This window comes from Uloborus diversus, chromosome 7, assembly GCF_026930045.1.
Source record: "Uloborus diversus isolate 005 chromosome 7, Udiv.v.3.1, whole genome shotgun sequence".
NCBI lineage: Eukaryota > Metazoa > Arthropoda > Arachnida > Araneae > Uloboridae > Uloborus > Uloborus diversus.
The window spans coordinates 85,466,588-85,488,422 of record NC_072737.1 but is presented as its reverse complement, the minus strand read 5'-3'; the positions used below and the strand labels follow the sequence as shown (position 1 = coordinate 85,488,422).

The 21,835-nt window shown below is 35.3% G+C and overlaps 1 protein-coding gene across 1 annotated transcript in view; it reads right to left on the bottom strand.

Moving 5' to 3' along the window:
- LOC129226772 (catalase-like) overlaps positions 1-21,276 on the bottom strand; it is a 44,656-nt gene extending 23,380 nt beyond the window's left edge. Inside the window, exons 1-2 of the mRNA XM_054861401.1 lie at positions 21,091-21,276; positions 2,262-2,392 (exon numbers count right to left, since the gene is read on the bottom strand). Coding sequence (XP_054717376.1) covers positions 2,262-2,392; positions 21,091-21,276 — 317 coding nt within the window. The remainder of the gene's footprint in view (positions 1-2,261; positions 2,393-21,090) is intronic.
- Between the last annotated feature and the right edge of the window lie 559 nt (positions 21,277-21,835).

Here is a 21,835-nt window from a genome sequence, read left to right as displayed (position 1 = left end):
GGTGACTTTTCATCGATAGCTCTGCAAAAGCTTAAAAGCAGTCCTTCTTCAAAACGGAAACCAATTACCCAGTCTTCCCTTAACACAATCTGTGATGTGCTAGGAAATTTACGATAAGGTTAAAATGGTACTGGAGAGGTTAAAATATACAGAACACGATTGGCCATTTATAGGAGACTTCAAGATGGTTGGTTTTCTGGTGAAAATCCAAGGCGAGTATACTAAGTATCCCTTGTCACCTTTGCTTATGGGATAGCAGAGCAAATTCAGTACATTACCAACAGCGTATATGGCCTGATCGAGTCGAATTTCAGATAGAGAAACATACTGTCCAATTGGGACCAAGTGTAAACCCTAAGAATATATTGAAGCCACCATTGCATATAAAATCAGGCATAATGAAGCAATTTGTAGAAACTCTGGATCAAAATTCTAAAGCTTTTGAATATCTAAAGTAATTCTTTCCCAAATTACCTGAAGCCAAAGTTAAATTGAATATTTTCGTTGGACCACAAATAATAAAATAATAATAACCAGTGATGATTCACACAATTACTCAATCCCAATGGAAAACAAGCTTGTAGGAATCTTAAAGCAGTAGTGAATGGTTTTCTCGTTAACAACGGAGATAACAACTATCAAGAATTGATGGAAAACATGCTTTAAAATTAGGGGCTGTAGAGTGTCTCAAAAAATAAATGCTACACGCTCACCAAAACCTGCCTACTCAAAGGAGCCAGGAGAGCGTTTTCACCAAGATGTTATGGACTTTGAAAAACGTCACCAAGGGCAGAATAATGAGAATATGATGGGAGATTATATTTAGGGTTTAATACAAGACAGTTCATAAAAACATAACAAAATCACCAAAGCAATTAATTTTTGAGCTTGAATTTTATTATTTTACGTTTATGTGCTATTATTTATTATATTTATTTTTAAATTAGAAGCATTAATGTTCAGCAAAAAAAATTTCTACTGAGTCTTTAAAAAACATCCTGTATTTCACTTGAGAATCCGAAAATTTCCTCTAGTTTCTACAAAAACAAACTTTGATCAAAATAATTATTTTTCCCTTTGTTATAAACATAAAACAAACCACAATTTAATACTCAGAAGCCAGAAACAAAAATCATGTTGACCTGTGACAGGCAATTTTCAAAAATTGATATGTTCTCATATTGTAATATTTTGTTGTAAGTCAGAAATTATTTTTGTTATTTTAAAATGATACAGTTTTTGTTATTAATGTTTTAAATTTAATAAGACCTTCTAATACTGGGTGAAATATTTAGTTAATATTATAAAAAAATAGGTTAATTGCACCAGTAACAGACATAACACATCGCTCTTAGGTTTTGTCAATTTTCTGAGTCTTTTAATGTATTTAGATTTTTAAACGATTTTCTTCTCCAGCAACAACATCTCATCTAACGGTTTGTCTGCTTATGGATCCTCTGAATTGGTTAATTTAATTCTATATTTATTTGCTCAATTTCGTCCGACTCCCAGTAATAGACAACGAAAAACCTGATGATACCCAGTAATAGCTGGAATGAGGAAAGAATGAGCAATGAGCATTATTCCCTTTTTATCTTCAAAACGTGCAAAAATTCTTTATTTTTAGAACTAAAGCCTTATTAAAATCAAATGAACATGAAACACTAGCTGACCGTGGAGGCTGTTCATAACCTTCCACCACTGCCTTGTAAATACCAACTGGCTCATAAAATTCACTCTGATAACACTAGATGGTTGCACCGTATTCATGGGCCACAGCAAAATCAAATTTACCCGCCTAAAAGGCTTATTATTTAAATCCAAACTTATGACTGTCTGTTAATGGATCCTTGTCTGTTACTGGTGCTCTTATACCTTACTACATTTTTTTTTTTTCAACTACTGAACCAATTTGCAAAGCTGATTATATAGCTCAAATATGCGAGAATAGATTGCTTGAGAAAAAACGTGCTTAACCCTGCTACTAACGAATTCTCTAAATATCTAAACTGAAAAATCTTTTTTAAATCAAACTAGTTTAATAAAATACCTATGGAATGATGATCCGCCGAAGATTTTGATTACATAGCTCAAATATGCGAGAATAGATTGATTGAAAAAAAAAAAAAAAAACATGCTTAACCCTGCTACTAACGAATTCTCTAAACATCTAAACTGAACCCCGAATCATGAAAAATCTCTTTTAAATCAAACTATTTTAATAAAATACCTATCGAATGATGATCCACCGAAGATTTTACCTGTTGAAATGTGAAAGTTCTTCGATGTACACCGTGTCTTGAAGGAGCATTGGTCCACGTGGTCCGGCAGTAAGGGACCTCAGACTACCAAGAGGTCTCCCAGAAGCGGACTTCAATATTTTCCGTCCAGCCTAAAACAGGAAAATTTGAATGTTTAATTGAAACAGCAACTGACTAGAAAGCACAAAAATTCATATTTTGAGGTTTTGGTGCACATTAAAAACTAAACTTTTGCGAAATTTTCAGTAATAGGTCTCGTTTACAATGGAAGAATGCTCAAATTTGAGTGATTTTTTTTTCTTTTTATAAATTGATACTACCTCACAATGCTAAGTCTCCTGCTATATATGAGGCAGTGAGAAGCAGTGAGAGGCAGTGGCAAAATTTAAAAAAATGGAGATAACCAGCACCAGCAGCATGGAAACTTCTCCTCTGTCTTAGGGCAAGGGATGTTACTAGTAGCCCTGCTAGATGCTGCTGCACAGCATGATTTAGAAAAAAAAAACTGAATGAAAGCCTACCTAGGACGTTATTTTTATATGCGTTTTACTCAAAACTTGAAAATGTCCACTTGCATCTCTTTGCTTCTCACTACCTCATATATATTCGGGCAATTCGTGCATAAGAGTTTGTTTTCAGATTTTTAGACATAAAAAAATTCATTATTTTCATAACTAAACTTTAAACATTATGGGACTAGAAATGAGATTTATGCATTTGTTTTAATGATTCAACTATCAACAAAGTTGTTTTTAGAAAAAACTTGCAAATTTAACTTTTAACCATCTCTTATCTCTCTTTTCAAAAAATACTTTATGTCGTTTTCGAACCTCTCCTGAAAAAGGGTGATTTTTTTTTTTTTTTTTTTTTGTAACATAAGTGGTGAGGTTGGCTCTGTAATAGAGGCCTCCACTTCGTACGCCGGTGGTCGTGGTTCGGTTCCCTCTAGTCTCTTGGTTGGATGTCCTCTTTTTGTTTTGTAAATATTTCGTGTGTGTTGTCTTACCAGTAAAACGAAAATTTGGGAAAATCTGTCGTAGTTATTACAATATGTAATAGAGGTAGACGAGAACGGACAATGAATTTTTTTGTACATAAGCAGCACCCCTTCACGAAAAAAAATGTTTCACCAACGATTGCTTGTAGTAACCCATGCTTTTCGTGTCGTCAACCGGTTTTGGTTTAAACTCGTCCAACGTTGAGAACCAACAATCTTGAGTGCACTATAATAATGGTGGTCGAATGTTCGTGAACGGCATGTACAAAAAAGGAGCGGAAGAAGTGAAAAGATCGTAGCAAAAGTCTAATATTAGACCAAGAGCTGACCCCCCAAAACACGATTTATCTCTTTTATGGCTTGTGGCCGGTTAAAATAATAAAAAAATGCAATTTAAAACTTTGGCTCGAATCCCCCCCACTAATTTTGGGTCAAACGGCTGCGTGGGTGGGTGAAAGGTCAAAAAAATGAAAAATATCAAAGTGATGAGTTAAATGGCTAAAAACTATATAATAGCATTAAATTAATAAGAAAAAACCCGTAGCGAATTTCCCCCCCAGCTATGTTGGGGCGAACGTGGTGCCCCCCAGGGGTAAAGTATCGATTATTAAACTTAAAAAAAAATGATCACTTTCGTGGGGGGGAATTTTACAGGGTATTAGTTTCATTATTTTGATTGCCGAAAAAAATTCCCCCCCAGTAACTATGGGTCAATTTGTCAAAAAAAAATTTTTTTTGTTCCTCTTTATTTGGTTCAAGTCGAGTATTATTCGAACTTACGCATGACTGTTTAAGTTGCAAAAAAAAAAAAAAAACCAAAGTTTGAACGTTTTTTCATTAAAAAAAACTCGTAGCAATCCCCCCCACACCTATGGAGGGGGTTGCTACGCGGTGCGCAGTTTTACAACGTGGTGCCCCCCCCCCCAGGGGTGAATTGTCGATTGATTAAATTAAAAATAAATGATCACTTTCGTGGAGGGAATTTTAGAGTATACATTTAATTGCAAAACAAAATATCTCCTCCCCAGCAATTATGAGTCTACTAGCTGCATTGCCAGGCGTTGCACGGTCTACCTCAAAAATGTACGTGTATTCGGCGTTCCAAGCATTTTATACAATTATATAATTTTTCTCGCTTTCATTACATTACTTATTGCTGCTCCACTCCTATTAGTCAAAGCGCAATGTTATATAGCCTATAGCCTTCTCAATAAATGGACTATTCAACACAAAATGAATTTTTCAGTTCGAACCCGTCGTCCCTGTAGACCAAGAGCTGAGCCCCCAAAACACGGTTTATCTGTTTTATGGCGGGTGGCCGGTTAAAATAATAAAAAAAATGTGATTAAAAATTTTGGCTCTAATCCCCCCCCTCCGCCCACTATTTGGGCGGCTGCATGCCACGCTGCATGGGTGGATGAAAGGTCAAAATAAAAGAAAAATATTAACATAAGTGAAATGGCTAAAAAGTATATAATAACATTAAATTAATTAAAAAAAACCACGTAGCAAATCTCCCCTCCAGCTATGTTGGGGCGAATGTGGGAGCCCCCCCCCCCAGAAGTGAATATCGATTGTTAAAATTAAAAAAAAAATCACTTTCGTGGGGTTGGGGATGGGGAACTTTACAGGGTATTTGTTTCATTATTTTGATTTCCAAAAAATCTCCCCGCCCCCAGTAACTATGGGTAAATTTGTCAAAAAAAAAAGTTTTTTGTTTCTCTTTATTTGGTCCGAGTCCAGTACTATTCGAACTTTCCCATGACCTCTTAAATTGTAAAAAACAATTGCAATTATTTATTCTGTAAAAAAAACACATAGAAAATCCCCTCCCCCAGCTATGTTAGGGCGAACTTGTTGCCCCCCAGGAGTGAATTATCGATTGATTAAATAAAAAAAAAAGATTACTTTCGTAGAGAGGAGGGATTTTCTCAGAGTTTACATTTGATTGTAGCAGGAAAAAAAATCCCCCTCCCCCCCAAAAAAATTTTTTTTTTAAATTTAAATTAGAAATTTTGAAATATTTTTCAAAATGAAAGGAAGCAATTCAGCGTCCGTACATCTGCTTCTACCATTGTGTGCTCAGCATGAAAAGAATGAAGGGGAAAGTATACGCCTGTGATGATTTCTTCTTGCTGTTTCGAGGGCAGTTTCGTCAGTGATCAACTGTAGCCAACACAGTGAAGTCGTTATAGCTGTTGGTTTTTCTTTTCGGAGCACGCTGTACCGCATCCTTAAACTGAAAACGTAAAAAAATCCTTTTTTCAAAAATATATTTTGCTGTTTTTATATTATAAGTGTTTTAAAGGGTAATTTTAAGTGTAGCCAGCCACCAGATAAAAGATAATTTAGTATATTATCTCTAGAGTATACATTTAATTGTTTTAATTGCAAAAAAAAAAAAAAAATCTCCCCCTACCCCAGTAATTATGAGTTTATTTCACAAACAAAAGTGATTTTATGTTAAAATTGCAATATTGACTTTTTTACTTGTAAATGTTAATGCGTTAATCCGATGCGTTAAATGAATTTTTAAAATAATAATTTGGAAATTCATATAGATTTATTTACCTTCAGCATATTGGTTGTGATAGTGTCTATCTAGTTTGATAAAAATGTTCCTGCAATCTCGATGATATAAATCTGCTTCTGTTAAGAACTCGGAAAAATCTAAATCACGGAATTTCAGTTTTCAGTGTTTTCGAATCTTTGAAACTTTTATTCCTTCAAATAAAGTTTCTGTCAAAACATTATCTTTTATCTGGTGGCTGGCTACACTTAAAATTACCCTTTAAAACACTCATAATATAAAAACAGCAAAATATATTTTTGAAAAAAGGATTTTTTTACGTTTTCAGTTTAAGGATGCGGTACAGCGTGCTCCGAAAAGAAAAATCAACAGCTATAACGACTTCACTGTGTTGGCTACAGTTGATCACTGACGAAACTGCCCTCGAAACAGCAAGAAGAAATCATCACAGGCGTATACTTTCCCCTTCATTCTTTTCATGCTGAGCACACAATGGTAGAAGCAGATGTACGGACGCTGAATTGCTTCCTTTCATTTTGAAAAATATTTCAAAATTTCTAATTTAAATTTAAAAAAAAAAATTTTTTTGGGGGGGAGGGGGATTTTTTTTCCTGCTACAATCAAATGTAAACTCTGAGAAAATCCCTCCTCTCTACGAAAGTAATCTTTTTTTTTTTATTTAATCAATCGATAATTCACTCCTGGGGGGCAACAAGTTCGCCCTAACATAGCTGGGGGAGGGGATTTTCTATGTGTTTTTTTTACAGAATAAATAATTGCAATTGTTTTTTACAATTTAAGAGGTCATGGGAAAGTTCGAATAGTACTGAACTCGGACCAAATAAAGAGAAGCAAAAAACTTTTTTTTTGACAAATTTACCCATAGTTACTGGGGGGGGGGGAATTTTTTGGAAATCAAAATAATGAAACAAATACCCTGTAAAGTTCCCCACCCCCAGCCCCACGAAAGTGATTTTTTTTTTAATTTTAACAATCGATATTCATTTCTGGGGGGGGGGGACTCCCACATTCGCCCCAACATAGCTGGAGGGGAGATTTGCTACGTGGTTTTTTTTAATTAATTTAATGTTATTATATACTTTTTAGCCATTTCACTTATGTTAATATTTTTCTTTTATTTTGACCTTTCATCCACCCATGCAGCGTGTGACCCGAAAATAGTGGGCGGAGGGGGGGGGGATTAGAGCCAAAATTTTTAATCAAATTTTTTTATTATTTTAACCGGCCACCCGCCATAAAACAGATAAACCGTGTTTTGGGGGCTCAGCTCTTGGTCTACAGGGACGACGGGTTCGAACTGAAAAATTCATTTTGTGTTGAATAGTCCATTTATTGAGAAGGCTATAGGCTATATAACATTGCGCTTTGACTAATAGGAGTGGAGCAGCAATAAGTAATGTAATGAAAGCGAGAAAAATTATATAATTGTATAAAATGCTTGGAACGCCGAATACACGTACATTTTTGAGGTAGACCGTGCAACGCCTGGCAATGCAGCTAGTAGACTCATAATTGCTGGGGAGGAGATATTTTGTTTTGCAATTAAATGTATACTCTGTAAAATTCCCTCCACGAAAGTGATCATTTATTTTTAATTTAATCAATCGACAATTCACCCCTGGGGGGGGGCACCACGTTGTAAAACTGCGCACCGCGTAGCAACCCCCTCCATAGGTGTGGGGGGAATTGCTACGAGTTTTTTTTAATGAAAAAACGTTCAAACTTTGGTTTTTTTTTTTTTTTTTTTGCAACTTAAACAGTCATGCGTAAGTTCGAATAATACTCGACTTGAACCAAATAAAGAGGAACAAAAAAAAATTTTTTTTGACAAATTGACCCATAGTTACTGGGGGGGAATTTTTTTCGGCAATCAAAATAATGAAACTAATACCCTGTAAAATTCCCCCCCACGAAAGTGATCATTTTTTTTTAAGTTTAATAATCGATACTTTACCCCTGGGGGGCACCACGTTCGCCCCAACATAGCTGGGGGGGAAATTCGCTACGGGTTTTTTCTTATTAATTTAATGCTATTATATAGTTTTTAGCCATTTAACTCATCACTTTGATATTTTTCATTTTTTTGACCTTTCACCCACCCACGCAGCCGTTTGACCCAAAATTAGTGGGGGGGGATTCGAGCCAAAGTTTTAAATTGCATTTTTTTATTATTTTAACCGGCCACAAGCCATAAAAGAGATAAATCGTGTTTTGGGGGGTCAGCTCTTGGTCTATATGGAAGGCACGCACTTTTTTCTTTTAAGTACATACAAACAATTACTGAGAATAATTCTTGATTAATCATTTGCATGCCACGCCGGCCATGTAAAGAGGTAAAGCCTACGCAATACAGTTTTTGAAAAGTGAAAATTATGATAATGAAAAATGAAGCTTGATTTTAATGCAATACTTCATCATTATGGTTTTTTAAAATAAATTCTATGTCTTATTTTATTCGTACGCACTGAATGAAAAAATATCTTTTGTGCAAATTTATTGTCTTGGCTTAAAAAGCTTTTGCGCTCCATGCAAATCAAAAGCTCAATTTCTTTAAGGATGGATTGTATTTTACAATTGTAAACAATTTTTATCCGAAAATAACTTATCAAAAATTAAAAAGAAATGTCTCAATAGCTTGACTCTGGTAACCTCTGGTAACCTCCTATGCCTTACTTCTCCTTCCAAGCAAAACCGACCCCCTTCAAGATCAAGCGTCTTGTCATCAAAGCCACACTAGACATTTTGCCTCTCCAGCTATTTTATGAATACCAAATAAGGTAATAAACACAGATATCTGAATTAGGTAGATTTAAAACCAAAGAGCGTTAGCTCTCCTCTTCACACGAGGCAACTTTAGTTGAATCGGCTTTCGAACGGGCGGAACGGTTATTAGGAAGCGTAAACAGGTAGAAAAGTGAAGGAATCGCCTGGCATCCTTCACACGACAGTTAACTGTTCCTGGTGTGCCCGACACAGCATGCACATGTGCCGCTACCATTCTCATCAAACAGGTAGAAAAGAGTAGGAGTCGCCTGGTATCCTTCACCCGACAGTCAACTGTTCTTGGTGTGTCCCGCACAGTAAGCATAGGTGTCAGTGTCGCTACCATTCTCATCAAACAGGTAGAAAAGTGAGGGAATCGCCTGGCATCCTTCACACGACAATCAACTGTTCTTGGTGTGCCCGACGCAGCAGGCACACCCGCTAATCAACTTTTTGATGAGAATGGTAGCGGCACATGTGTCTGCTGTGCCGGTCACACCCAGCTCAGTTTAATCGGGTGAAGTTTGCCAGGCGATTCGTTCAGTTTTCCGCCTGTTTGATGAAAATGGTTGTGGCACATATGCCTGCTGCACACCAAGCACAGTTCTGCATGGGCAGGTAAATGACAGTATCTGCAAAAATGAGTTTTCGAGATAGTTGAAGAAATGTTTGTTGTATTCAATACTAACAATTGAGGTAGTGAGAAGTAAAGGGATGTAAGTGGACATTTTTACGTTTTGAGTATAACGAGTTTAAAGTTGCGTTCCTAGGTAGGCCTTCGTTGAAACATTTTTCTAAATCATGTTGTATAACAGCACCTGCTAGAGCTACTAGTACATTAACTTACCACAAGACAGAGGAGAGGTTCACCTACCATTTGTACTGGTAATCTCCTAATTTTTCATTTTGGCACTTGCATCCCTTTGCTTCTTACTGCCTCAATCGAGAAATGTTGGAATTCGATGCTGTTTTTGCGCTTTTTTCTCAGTGGGAATCAAAATTGCAAGATTGCACAATAAAGCTGACGTACAATAGATGACAAAAATGAAAATTGAAAAATTTGCAGTTACTGCCCTTTACCTGCCCACGGCAGAGTTGACTGTCGTGTGAAGGATGCCAAGCGATTCCTTCACTTTTCTACCTGTTTACACTTTCTAATAACTACCCCACCCCACAGTGGGGCGAAAGCACCTAAAAGCGCTTAAAAGTGTTTTTAATCCTCTCTCGCTATTTTGTTTACACAGGCATGTTATAATGGATTTTTCTCGATTTGCTTGGGCTCGGGGTCCAAAGTTCGCAGGGTTACGCAGCTAATTCTTTTTCAGGGTCTTTCTACAGACCATTTATGACTAATTAATATTAATTTCTAAGAGGACATTTTTTTGTAGAGTGTTTTGAAAAAAACAACTTTGGATTCCGAAGTTTTTGGTGCTGATCAAAACCAATTTTTGTTTTGAGAATTCGATTACTCATTTCTTTCGTCCTCTTACTATCATTGGGCACGATAGAAATTAAATATACCCACCTTTAATAGGAAAAAATATTATAGACTGCTTAAAAGCAATTTTTGTAAATTCCCATCACTCATGGTTTTTCAACTTTCTAAAGGCTCCCTTCAGCTTTGTAGTGGACGAAGGGCTCTAAAATTCCAGTTCTGATTGCCTAAGAGGTAGGCCTGTGCAAATTTATTAATCTTCAATTGGTTTAGTATAGGAAAAAAACATTTATAAGCGCTTTTTGGCGTTTTCGCCCCACTGTGCGCCCGTTCGAAAGTTGATTCAACTAAGCTGCCTTGTGTGAAGGAGGCGTTAATTGTAACTTCACAGTAGTGGTGTGTTTTTAACATTGACGCACTAAAACACTGTACACTGAGATTAATTTTTAAGCAAGAAAGTGTACACGTGTAACATGAATATCAATTACCTTCTTTTTTCCTTCCTGATCATCCGCTGGATGACTTTCAACATCGAAGAGACACATGTCCTCTTTGCCGCACGCCTCCATTAGCGTGCGCAAGATGGTATCTCTGCTGACGATAAGAGACTGCAGTTTCGGGTCAGATTCCGGATTCGACCAACGACCGTTGGCCCGAATCTTAGCATCCAGTGCCTTGTAAGAGGACTTAAGCTGCTCCACATTGCTCTCCTGTACATTGCAAAGGGGAAAATATTGTTCTATGATGTTTTTAAAAATATTCTCATCTACATTTGTATTCAGTTTTTGGTTATTCATTTGGTACAATCATTAAATAACTGTCAGCTGAAAATTGCGAATTAGTTTCAACCAGTGGTTGGAAGTAGCGCGCTACAAGTAGCGACGCTACTGTAGTAGCTACATTTTTTAGTAGTTTGTAGTGTAGCGCACTACTTTTTAAAAAAAAGTTGAGTAGTGAGTAGTTCGCTACAAAAAAAAAGTAGTTTGTAGCGATTTCTAGAAACTACTTTTGAATAAAGTAAAAAAAAAAACGCGTTTTCAGACGAATTTGACTAGTGCAAGTCTTACGCGAGTAAAACTTGCACCTATGAGATTCGCAAGACTGAAAAATACGAGCTGACCTCTGACATATTATTTTGACGCCATACTTTGTATCTGTTTGACGCCATTAGTTTGTTTGGCATAGAAACTTTCACATTTTCCCAATATTCGCCTTGAATAGAACATGGCTTAGAAAGAAAGAAACGATTTTTTTCCGTTTCATGCAAACTTTGCTCGTTAAGCAAAAAGCTTTCGGTATCAATACTATTTGCACATGCAGTCGAACCTCAACTTACGCGAGGGATGCGTTTCAAACTTGAGATAAACATTATGTAAAATTATATTTCATCAACTTCATATTTAGAAAAAAAAAAAAAAAATGCGGAGCGGCGATTTGTACGTTAACAATCTGATGTTTCGACTAGTACGGTGCGGGAAACTTTGGCTTTCAGTGATGCTAAAGGGGAATTCCATTCACGAAACTAATATTTAGTACCCAAGAAAGAAGGTGATATAAGCCCTGCGCTTCCGCTCCGAAAATTTTCGTGTTGCGGTTGAGGAATTCGCGTCAGCTGCAGAATGCGTTTCTCGAGTAAAACTCGCTTTATAGACATTTCGCGTTAGTCGAATTGCGTTGTAGCCAGAGTCCACTGTTGTTAAAAATTGCACATTGAAGTAAAGTAAGCATTTTTAGTTATGTTTCATGTTTCGGATAATTAGTAGCACCGTTTGGGATATTTTTCCTTTTTTTTTCTTTTTCACTGATCGAGTGTTGATATATTAACATATTAAAAGTCAATTACTAAATGTTGTGAGTTTTTGAGGTTATTTGTTAAAATTAAAAAATGCTTTTATTTCATTTTATATGGGGCGTAAGAAAAGAGATGGTGTCCATGTCCGGAACCCTAGATTGAAGCTCAAAAGCAATTAATTCCTACGAAATATAAGTTCCTTTAAAATTAACTCATATAATGAAAATTAAAGTTTTTCTCTTTTGTTTAAAAGATGCTTTTCATCATCTAAATCAATTTCATGTGTATGTATGTCTATGTAAAATTTAAACCAAATTATGACTAGATTTATCTCAATTTCAAGTAGCCGAGTTACACTTCTTGAATGAAATACTATTTACTGTCAGGAAAGGATTAAAAATTTGAAGGTTGAATTCCTTCCACTTTTAAACAGGGTTGGCCGGATTGGACCCAATTGTTTGGACCTAATGGGGTTTTTTGAAAAAACCCATTATTTAGCCCACTTTTGGGTTTTTTAAATTTTCTGAGGAATTTTTAAAAAAATAATTTAAATACATTCACAATTTAAACTTCTTTTTTTATTTGTTCTTCACCACAGACAATGGACATAAAGAATGAATTTTGAACTTTAATAGTATTTCTCAACTCTTAATGGCATTAAAAAATACTTCAAAGGTTTTATATAAATAAATAACTCAAGTTATCTTGACTAAGTCCTGTCACGTCTGATTTTTTCAATATATGTAGATTGTACAGAGGAAACTACTCTAGCTAAAAGGCTTTTATTTGAATGATTTTCTGCAAACCAACACGTCACAAATCTCGAATAAACAAGGTATATTTTTTAGAAATTAACACGAGTTACAAAAGGTCGGACAGAAAACAGAATAGGATGTACAGTATTTTTTTTTCATTATCTTACGAAAAAGTTTAATATTTCTTACTCTGTACACATAAGTAGAAAAGAGACAACATAAAATTCAAGGAAATGTCTTGATTAAGCTGGAATTCAGTTAAAAGGGTTTTAAACTACTTGAGGTTCTACAGTAGCTTGCATAACAAAATGAAATACAATTAAGTAAAATTTTTAAAAAAACGTAGTAATTAAAAGCGAACAAACGAACAATAGATTTTATCGCTCGAAAAGTAACTATGCCTTAACTGTTGATAATCATGGAAACTAAAAAATCTGAACCTTCACCATTCTTGGGTTTTGTCGTCTTTTATACTTTTCTTCAGAAAACGATGAATTTTCCAGCTTTTTTACTCCAAGACATTTTTTGTGCTTTGTCCATATACTTACGCTCCAACATGCTACAAGTACCCACATTTTCCCTTAAAAAAGACAAAAAAAAAACCCCACATTTCTTTTAAAAAACCCAGCTTTAGTTGTTTTTTTGGGGGGTTTTTATTTAAAAAAACCCTGGGTCCATGGCCTTAAAAAAAAACCCGGGTTTTTGCCAACCCTGCTTTTAAATCCTTTCTTGCAGGGAATATTAGTGTAAATGGTAAAAAAATGTTTGGATTGAAGAATCGTTTCAGTAAAGGAAAGAAAGAATGAATAATTTATAGCAATATTCCATGTTCAAGTGAGCCAATATATCAATCTGAACAATTTTTAAATTTTTTTCATTCAATCCTCAAATGGCGTGTATGTGTACGTTATTTATTTATTTATTTTTTAAATAGTAGCGAAGTAGTGACTACATTTCAAAAGTAGTTTGTAGTTGCTACATTATGAAAAAAGTAGTTGTATTTGTAGTTAATTACATTTGAGCTAAAGTAGTTGTAGTTGTAGTTCGCTACAAAAAAAATGTAGTTTTTCTAACCACTGGTTTCAACCTCACACAAGTGCTGCGTTTTTAACTATACTATAAGCAAACGGGCTGTCGCATAGCTTTATTCCAACTGTCTTGCAATATTTTAGTAAGAACCATTTGGTATTTAAAGCACATTATTACTTTTAAACAAGTGCCAGATTATACAAAATCGCTGCAAAAGTTTTTTTTCCAGAAATTAACATCAGATTCCGTATATCCTACAGACAGAAAAAAATACACTAGTACGCTTGAGAGGAAATTTTTTTCAACTGCAACATTAAGATTGGGAATTATGCATACTGAATTCTTTGGGGGTATAGAACACTCCACCGCACCAGTTCAACTTGATAACTACAAATATTTTATCTTCATAGCTTTAGCAGTTTTTATTTTACACTAGCGCTGCGATTTTAACCATAAATATTTTAGTAAAAACCATTTATTTTTTAATGAACATTATTATTTTAAACAAAGTTCCAGAAAGTAAAATGTCGTTGCAAAAATTACTACCCAAAAATTAACATTATAAGGTTAACACACCAGTAGTGGCCAGTGCTTCAGTAGTGGTCACTTCAAAGTTTAAAACGCACTAGTAGTGGCCATAGTGAAGCATATTTTTAAACTGTGGGTCTACAATATTGTTATGTGTTCCGTGAAGCTTCAAACTTTCTTTAAATGACGACACAGTTCTTGAGAAAACACAGGAAATTTATTTACAACTATGTACAAGAAATATCGTTAACAACTGCTAAATTAACCATAGCAATTAGGCAAATATCAATAACCACCGTAAACTCAACGGTAACAAGCGTATTTACATCAAAATACGCAATAACACAGCGCAAAGGCCAATTCATTTTCCAGCGCAACAGCTGAAAACAAGACTCCACAGTTAGAAAGCAAAACTGACTCTCTCCCTCATTCACAAGACGCACGGCGTTTTACACCGCTTTAGAAAGTTCGACAGAATTCTATTTATCTCTCATTCTGGATGTTTCATTTTTATTCCATTCACAAATCTTATCAGGGGACCATATGACCATATACGTCATTCGAATGTAAGGGGGTTGTATGTTCATTACAAGAAACTATTTACAGGTTAAGTTACTACGATAATTTTAGATGAAAATTAATGGAACAAACACCAAAATTAGACAGAGTACAACAAATTGATCATAAAAACAATTACTATTTACGAAATTGGTAACGATATTAAATACCTCTCTTGAAACTCAATGCGAGTATTATAGCCTGACTCTTTTTTAATCGTCCCATTTTCTAAAATGGCCAGAACTTATATTTGTTCAAATTTTATCCATTTTCCCCCAAATCTCAAATTTGATCCAGTAGTGGCCACTCCAAAATCTGAAAATTTCAGTAGCGACCATCTGACATTCGCCCGTCCGAAAAATTTACATAACTTACTTTAAATTGAAATAACTGATGAATAAAATTTATTCAATAAGATAGTTACGTTAAGTACCAATATACAAGGTGAGTTCGATCGAATCTGCCATACGAAAGGGGGTGATAGAAGAGCCCAAGCGGAGCATAGAACCACCCATTATCGTGTCCAATCCTTAACCGTAACCGAGTTTTGGTAAATTTAAGGAAAATGAGTTAAAAAAAAAAAATTTGAGAAAACGATTGATTTCTAAAATTCCTGTAGAACCTACAAAGAAAATAAGTACATATTTGGAAAGAGCAGACTAAATCCTACAAAATGATACCTTTCGCATTAAGATAGTCGCATTTTACCGAGAGCTACAAGCTTTGAAATATTGGACACACTCAGAGTTAAAATGGTGCCAACATTTTTAATCGACATTTTCAAAAACAACCGTAAGAGCTGCCATCGGGCAAATCAACCAAAAACTGGCCCATTCCATTAGCTTTCAGATGATACAACAACAAATCATATTGGGCTTCATGTTCAGCTGAAATTCAGGCTTTTGTTTGAAACAGTGTAAAAATCTGCATTCGTTAAAAAAAGGAAAACCAGCGAAGAGTCGCACTTTTCTGTTTTGAATTTTCTGTTTCACGATAGCATGTTGCTTTCTTTGTTTAAGAAAATGATATTTTTATATAAAAATAATAGTTTTAACAGTTTAATAAAAAGAAAAAACACGAGATAACGATTCGTAGAAATAAAAGAAGCATTACTTTCCCGTGCTTTTCACAAAGGGAAAATCAATAACAAAAAAATGTTACACCAACATCGATTAGTACATTTAATAAACCTGCAAAATTTACAATAGCTGCTGAAATTGGTCGCCGCCACATCTGATACACGCTCTTGCCCTTTTGCGAACGGAAACAACCGTTGCTCTTAAATAAATTTCATTCCTTAGTTTCCCTACTGCTTCAGCAAGCCGGTCGCTCAATCCTTGCAAACTTGCTACTTCTGTTTTGTAAACTTCTTGTTTTAAGAATCCCCAAACAAAGAAGTCCACTGGCGTCAGGTCTGGGGATCTAGGGGGGCAAGGGATGGGGCCCATACAACCAATCCATTGGGGATACTGTTCAGTTAGAAATTCCCGAACGGCATCTGAAGAATGTGCAAGGGCTCCATCGTGTTGGAAAATGATTTCCGCTCTCTCCTGAACAGGAATAGTATCAAGAAGGTCAGGCAAATGATGTTCAATGAACTCTAAATATGAGCTTCCTGCATTATAAGACCTTAAAACGTATACAGACCCATCAAAAGACTTCCGATTACGATTTATGATTGTGAAAAATATCGTCTGAAAATAAAAAGCATTTGTTTAACAAAAGAATTAATGATAAAAACTAAACAGAATTATTCATTTGTCATAATATTTTATGTATCGTTTGCTTCTTTCTGATATTTTGTAAATGTGTTTTGAAAATTGCTAGAATTATGATTCTTTTTACAGTAAGTCAGTAGAGAGTGTGTTTTTAGTTTTTGAAAGTTTTCGTTAAAGTTTCTAAAGATAAGTTGCTATATTCTTTTCTCGATTTTTGGGTATGTCTCGATTTTTTAACGAAGAGTATGCTGATATGCATTTCGTGTACGGATTTTGTGATGGTAATGCTCGCAGAGCCGAGAAAGAATACCGGCTCCGTTACCCAAATCGTTCTGCATCTAATAGATGTGTTTGCCTCTATACATCGAAAGCTCAGAGAGACAGGTTCATTTGGTACGTTGTTCGAGAGGGGCCAGGATCACCGTTCTGCCAATGTTGAGGAGTATGTGCTGGACCGAGTAGTGGAAAACCAAAGTGTGAGTTCACGCTCGATTGCTATAGAAGGTGGACTATCACAACGTAAAGTGATGAAAACATTGCACCAGGGGCGTAGCTAAGGGGGGGGGTTTTGGGGACAACCCCCCCCCCCGAAAAGTTAGTCTCAAAAAAAAGAGAAAAAGAAGAGAGAAGTGAAAGAAAAAAAAAGAAGAAAAGGAAAAAATTCCAAGCGATTATATATATATATATATATATATATATATATATATATATATATATATATATATATATATATATAAAGAAGTAACCCCCCCCCCCCGAAAGTCGGGTCTAGCTACGCCACTGCATTGCACCAAAACAAGTATCACCCGTATCATTTTACTCTAGTACAAGAACTGCGCAATTCAGATTTAGAAAAGCGGGTAACATTTTGCAGATGGCTACTAGCCCGAGACACTGAAGATCACCATTTTCTAAGAAAGGTATTGTGGACAGATGAGTCGTTGTTCACTAGAGGGGGCATCATATATTTGCATAACTGAAATCATTATACTGAACATAATCCTTTCTTAACCCAAAACTCATCATTCCAAACTCGATTCAGCATAAATGTTTGGATTGGCGTAATAGGAGATCATTTAATTGGTCCGTATGTGTTTCGAGGTAACCTAAAAGGAAACACATATTTAGAGTTCATTGAACATCATTTGCCTGACCTTCTTGATGCTATTCCTGTTCAGGAGAGGGCAGAAATCATTTTCCAACAGGATGGAGCCCCTGCACATTCTTCAAATGCCGTTCGAGAATTTCTAACTGAACAGTATCCCCAATGGATTGGTCGTATGGGCCCCATCCCCCTGCCCCCTAGATCCCCAGACCTGACGCCAGTGGACTTCTTTGTTTAGGGATTCTTAAAACAAGAAGTTTACAAAACAGAAGTAGCAAGTTTGAAAGAATTGAGCGACCGGCTTGTTGAAGCAGTAGGGAAACTAAGGAATGAAATTTCTCTAAGAGCAACGGTTGTTTCCGTTCGCAAAAGGGCAAGAGCGTGTATCAGATGTGGCGGCGACCAATTTCAGCAGCTATTGTAATTTTTGCAGGTTTATTAAATGTACTAATCGATGTTGGTGTAACATTTTTTTGTTATTGATTTTCCCTTTGTGAAAAGCACGGGAAAGTAATGCTTCTTTTATTTCTACGAATCGTTATCTCATGTGTTTTTTCTCTAAATTAAATGTTAAAACTATTATTTTTATATAAAAATATCATTTTCTTAAACAAAGAAAGCAACATGCTATCGTGAAACAGAAAATTCAAAACAGAAAAGTGCGACTCTTTGCTGGTTTTCCTTTTTTAACGAATGCAGATTTTTACACTGTTTCAAACAAAAGCCTGACTTTCAGCTGAACTTGAAGCCCAATATGATTTGTTGTTGTATCATCTGAAAGCCAATAAAATGGGCCAGTTTTTGGTAGATTTGCCCGATTGTAGCTCTTACGGTTGTTTTTGAAAATGTCGATTAAAAACGTTGGCACCATTTTAATTCTGAGTGTGTCCAATGTTTCAAAGCTTGTAGCTCTCAGTAAAATGCGACTATCTTAATGCAAAAGGTATTATTTTGTAGGATTTAGTCTGCTCTTTCCAAATATGTACTTATTTTCTTTGTAGGTCCTACAGGAATTTTAGAAATCAGTCGTTTTCTCAAAATTTTGTTTTTTTACTCATTTTCCTTAAATTTACCAAAACTCGGTTACGGTTAAGGATTGGACACGATAATGGGTGGTTCTATGCTCCGCTTGGGCTCTTCTATCACCCCCTTTCTTATAGCAGATTCGATCGAACTCACCCTGTATTAATCACATTATTATTGTTCATTTCTTTCTTCAAAGTATATAAGTAACCTTGAAGTGTCCACTACTGAAGCACTAGACACTACTGGTGTGTTTACACTGTTAAAACTACAGGATGCATTCGGCACCTTTCAGGGGAGAAACGCTTGTTCACCAACGGCACCCAATACGGAGCCGAAATCGCACTTCTAAATAGGGTGAAAAACAGGCACCTTTTAAAAACTAGACAGCCGGAGTGAAAAAAAGGATCCTTCGGAGAGAGAAATGGCACCCTCGCTATAGATCCTCCTCCCCCCTCCCCCGTATTGTGTGCGTTTTTGAATTCAGTTGTGTGCTTTTTTTTTTTTAGTTTTGTTTTGATTTATGATATTTTACGTTTTGGACATTTTTCACATTGAACTCGGTATTGGAAATGATTAAAACATGTAATTACAGCATTTGATCATATTTCAGAGTTTTCAACATAGTTAAAAAGTGCTCATAGCGTTAATTCATCTGATCGTGCTCTAACTCAGTGTTTCTCAACCTCTTTTGACCCACGGGCGCGGTAAAAGCAAATGAAAAACTTTGCGGACCGGTGAAATCTTTATCGTTTTCTTAAAGAATCATAAAATAAATAATATGAATAATAACTCTGGGGTCGTTAAAAAACATGTGAAAAAATTCAGAGTTCTGATGTTTTTTTTTTTTTACAAAAAGTAATGTTAAAAATTAATAAAACAATAAATATCCACCCCTTCACTTGTATCAAAGATCTGTCACAAATACGTTATAATTTAAAAACGAGTAATTATTTAAAACATGTGAGAAATTATACATTTACTATAACTTGACGTATTGCGAAAATGAAGCATAGCTGTACTTATGGATTATTTAAATGATGAGCCAAATTTATTCAGGGATATTACAATTACGGAAAAACAAAATCGTTTCATAAACGTTAATTAAGAGTAACAAAAGAAAATGCACATAAAGTTTTTCAACAGTTAAATAAAAAACCAAAAGAAAGTTCTAACGCTTTCGAGGACCGCTAACAGGAAATGATTCTAACACTTGAATGAGAAAGCAAAAAAAAAAAAAAGAGCTAGACTGAGAGAGATTTTTTTTTTCCCGCTAGCTTTATGTTATAATCTACGAAGCACAAGAAACATTTTCATTAAGGTTCTTTTGGTGACTAATAAAAGCTGCTTATCGAGTATCCAAGAAAATAATGACACATATTTTTAGTAGCGTTTTGAATGATGGAAATTTCACGATAGTAACGGTAAACGGGAACTAGAAGACTAACGGTTACTGAAAAGCAATAAATGCACTTTTAAACACTTAACTATGTTTGAAAGCCCTAAAAGCTACAAAGTGATCAAAAGCTGTACTTACTTGTAATTTCGGATAATTAATCCTAGAAAACTTGGGTTTTAATCCAATAGTGTACTTCATTCAATGTGAAAGACACACAAACGCAATCATCATTTGTCCGCCATATTGAGGTGGTTGAATGTATGTCTAAGGCAAAAAGCGCATGCGCAATGAGTCTTTCTGCGATTGCATGATGTTCTGGCTCCTCTGCTCTATTTTCTAGCCTGTGTTGCACCTCCAAGCACTCTGCTTTCACCTTAGAGGGAATATTTTCACTCGTCTGGAACTCCTGGTTTTAACAGTGTACATTACTTCTTACCTAGTATTTATATAATTTTTTTTTTTTAAAATGTTTTTTGACACAGTGCGAAATTTTTTGAACATCGAGAATCGGGCTTAACTTAATTCTTTTGGGGTTTTGGACGCACCACCACACATTTCAGAAATAACTTGAAAAATGCAAACATTTCACTTTCATATAAAGTTATTTTTAATTCGACTAAATCGCATTTTACATTTATGCGGTGGAGGGGGTGATGTTACTGGTATTTTTCTCCTTATAGGAGACTTTATTTTGGAGGTGTTCTGCAATATTTGAGGGGCTTTGCCACCGCCCTTGGAGGGAGATGAGGGTCCCTGCTTTAATGAATCTTGGAAACATATCAAAAGTGTTTGTATTTATTAGTCCACCCAGTTTCTATTTCGGAACAGCAGATGTATTATTTTATTTAAGTAAAGGGGAGTCGGGGTTTTGGTCGCTATTCGTTGTACAGCTAAAGTAAGAAAGAGCAATTCTTGAAACTATGTATTTTTTTAACCAAAACCCCATGAGAATTGGCTGAAAATATGTATTTACAAATTGGAAAAACTGGACAACCGTTTTAAAATTAAGGTAAAAACCAAAAAACGAGATTCTTCCAACTGCAGTTTTTCATTTTAATCATTTAAAAAGAAATCTACATTTTTTTTCTAGCACAAGGTACGCATTTTTCACGGTTAGAAAAGATATTTCAGTTTGAACAAAATTTTGCTCCCCAAGAAGTAAAAATAGAAATTTACCTTTTGTGATTCCGAATAATCTCTCAGTTGCTCAGAAGCCTTGTCTTGCAGTTGTTCACCACCTCCGACGGCTGAAACTAGGTTTGAAAGAGTGGTATTTGCCAACCCGCCTTCGGCGGCTGAAGCTAGGCTTGAAAGAGTGGTATTTGCCAACCCACGCGCGATGCCAGTTATGTTTAGTGACATGCTCGAATGATAGAGAAATCTTCAAACTTTCAAAAAAAAAAAAAAGTACCAAAATAATCCGGTCTAGAACTTTATAAGAAATCAAATGGTTCCTTTTGACAAAACTCTATCAAAAAACAAATCTCCAATTTAAGTACTCGGCGACAAATTGCTTGAAAAAATTCCAGCAAAAAATATTAGAAAATATTCATTCATAGAAGTATTTTTTACAAATGCTGGTTTGCCAACTCCTCATCTCCAAATATATGATTCAGTTTGATATCGTTTTCACTTATTAAAAGTCAAACGATTAACCTTCAAACATTTCTGTGATGCATACAAGCTTAACGCTTAGATAAGTATGGGGGTTAAGAACGAAAGACGTTCGCTAATCTCTCGGATTTTAACATAAAATGCATAATCACTCGATTAGGATTGACAATGAGCTGTTCGATCGAATAAAGAATGTATACTATGTAGAATAAATTATGCTTATCAGATTTTTTTTTCCTTTTGTAACTTTCTATGTCGAAGTTTAGAAAAGCATTTTAAAACAAAATTTGATTCTATCGAAACTTCA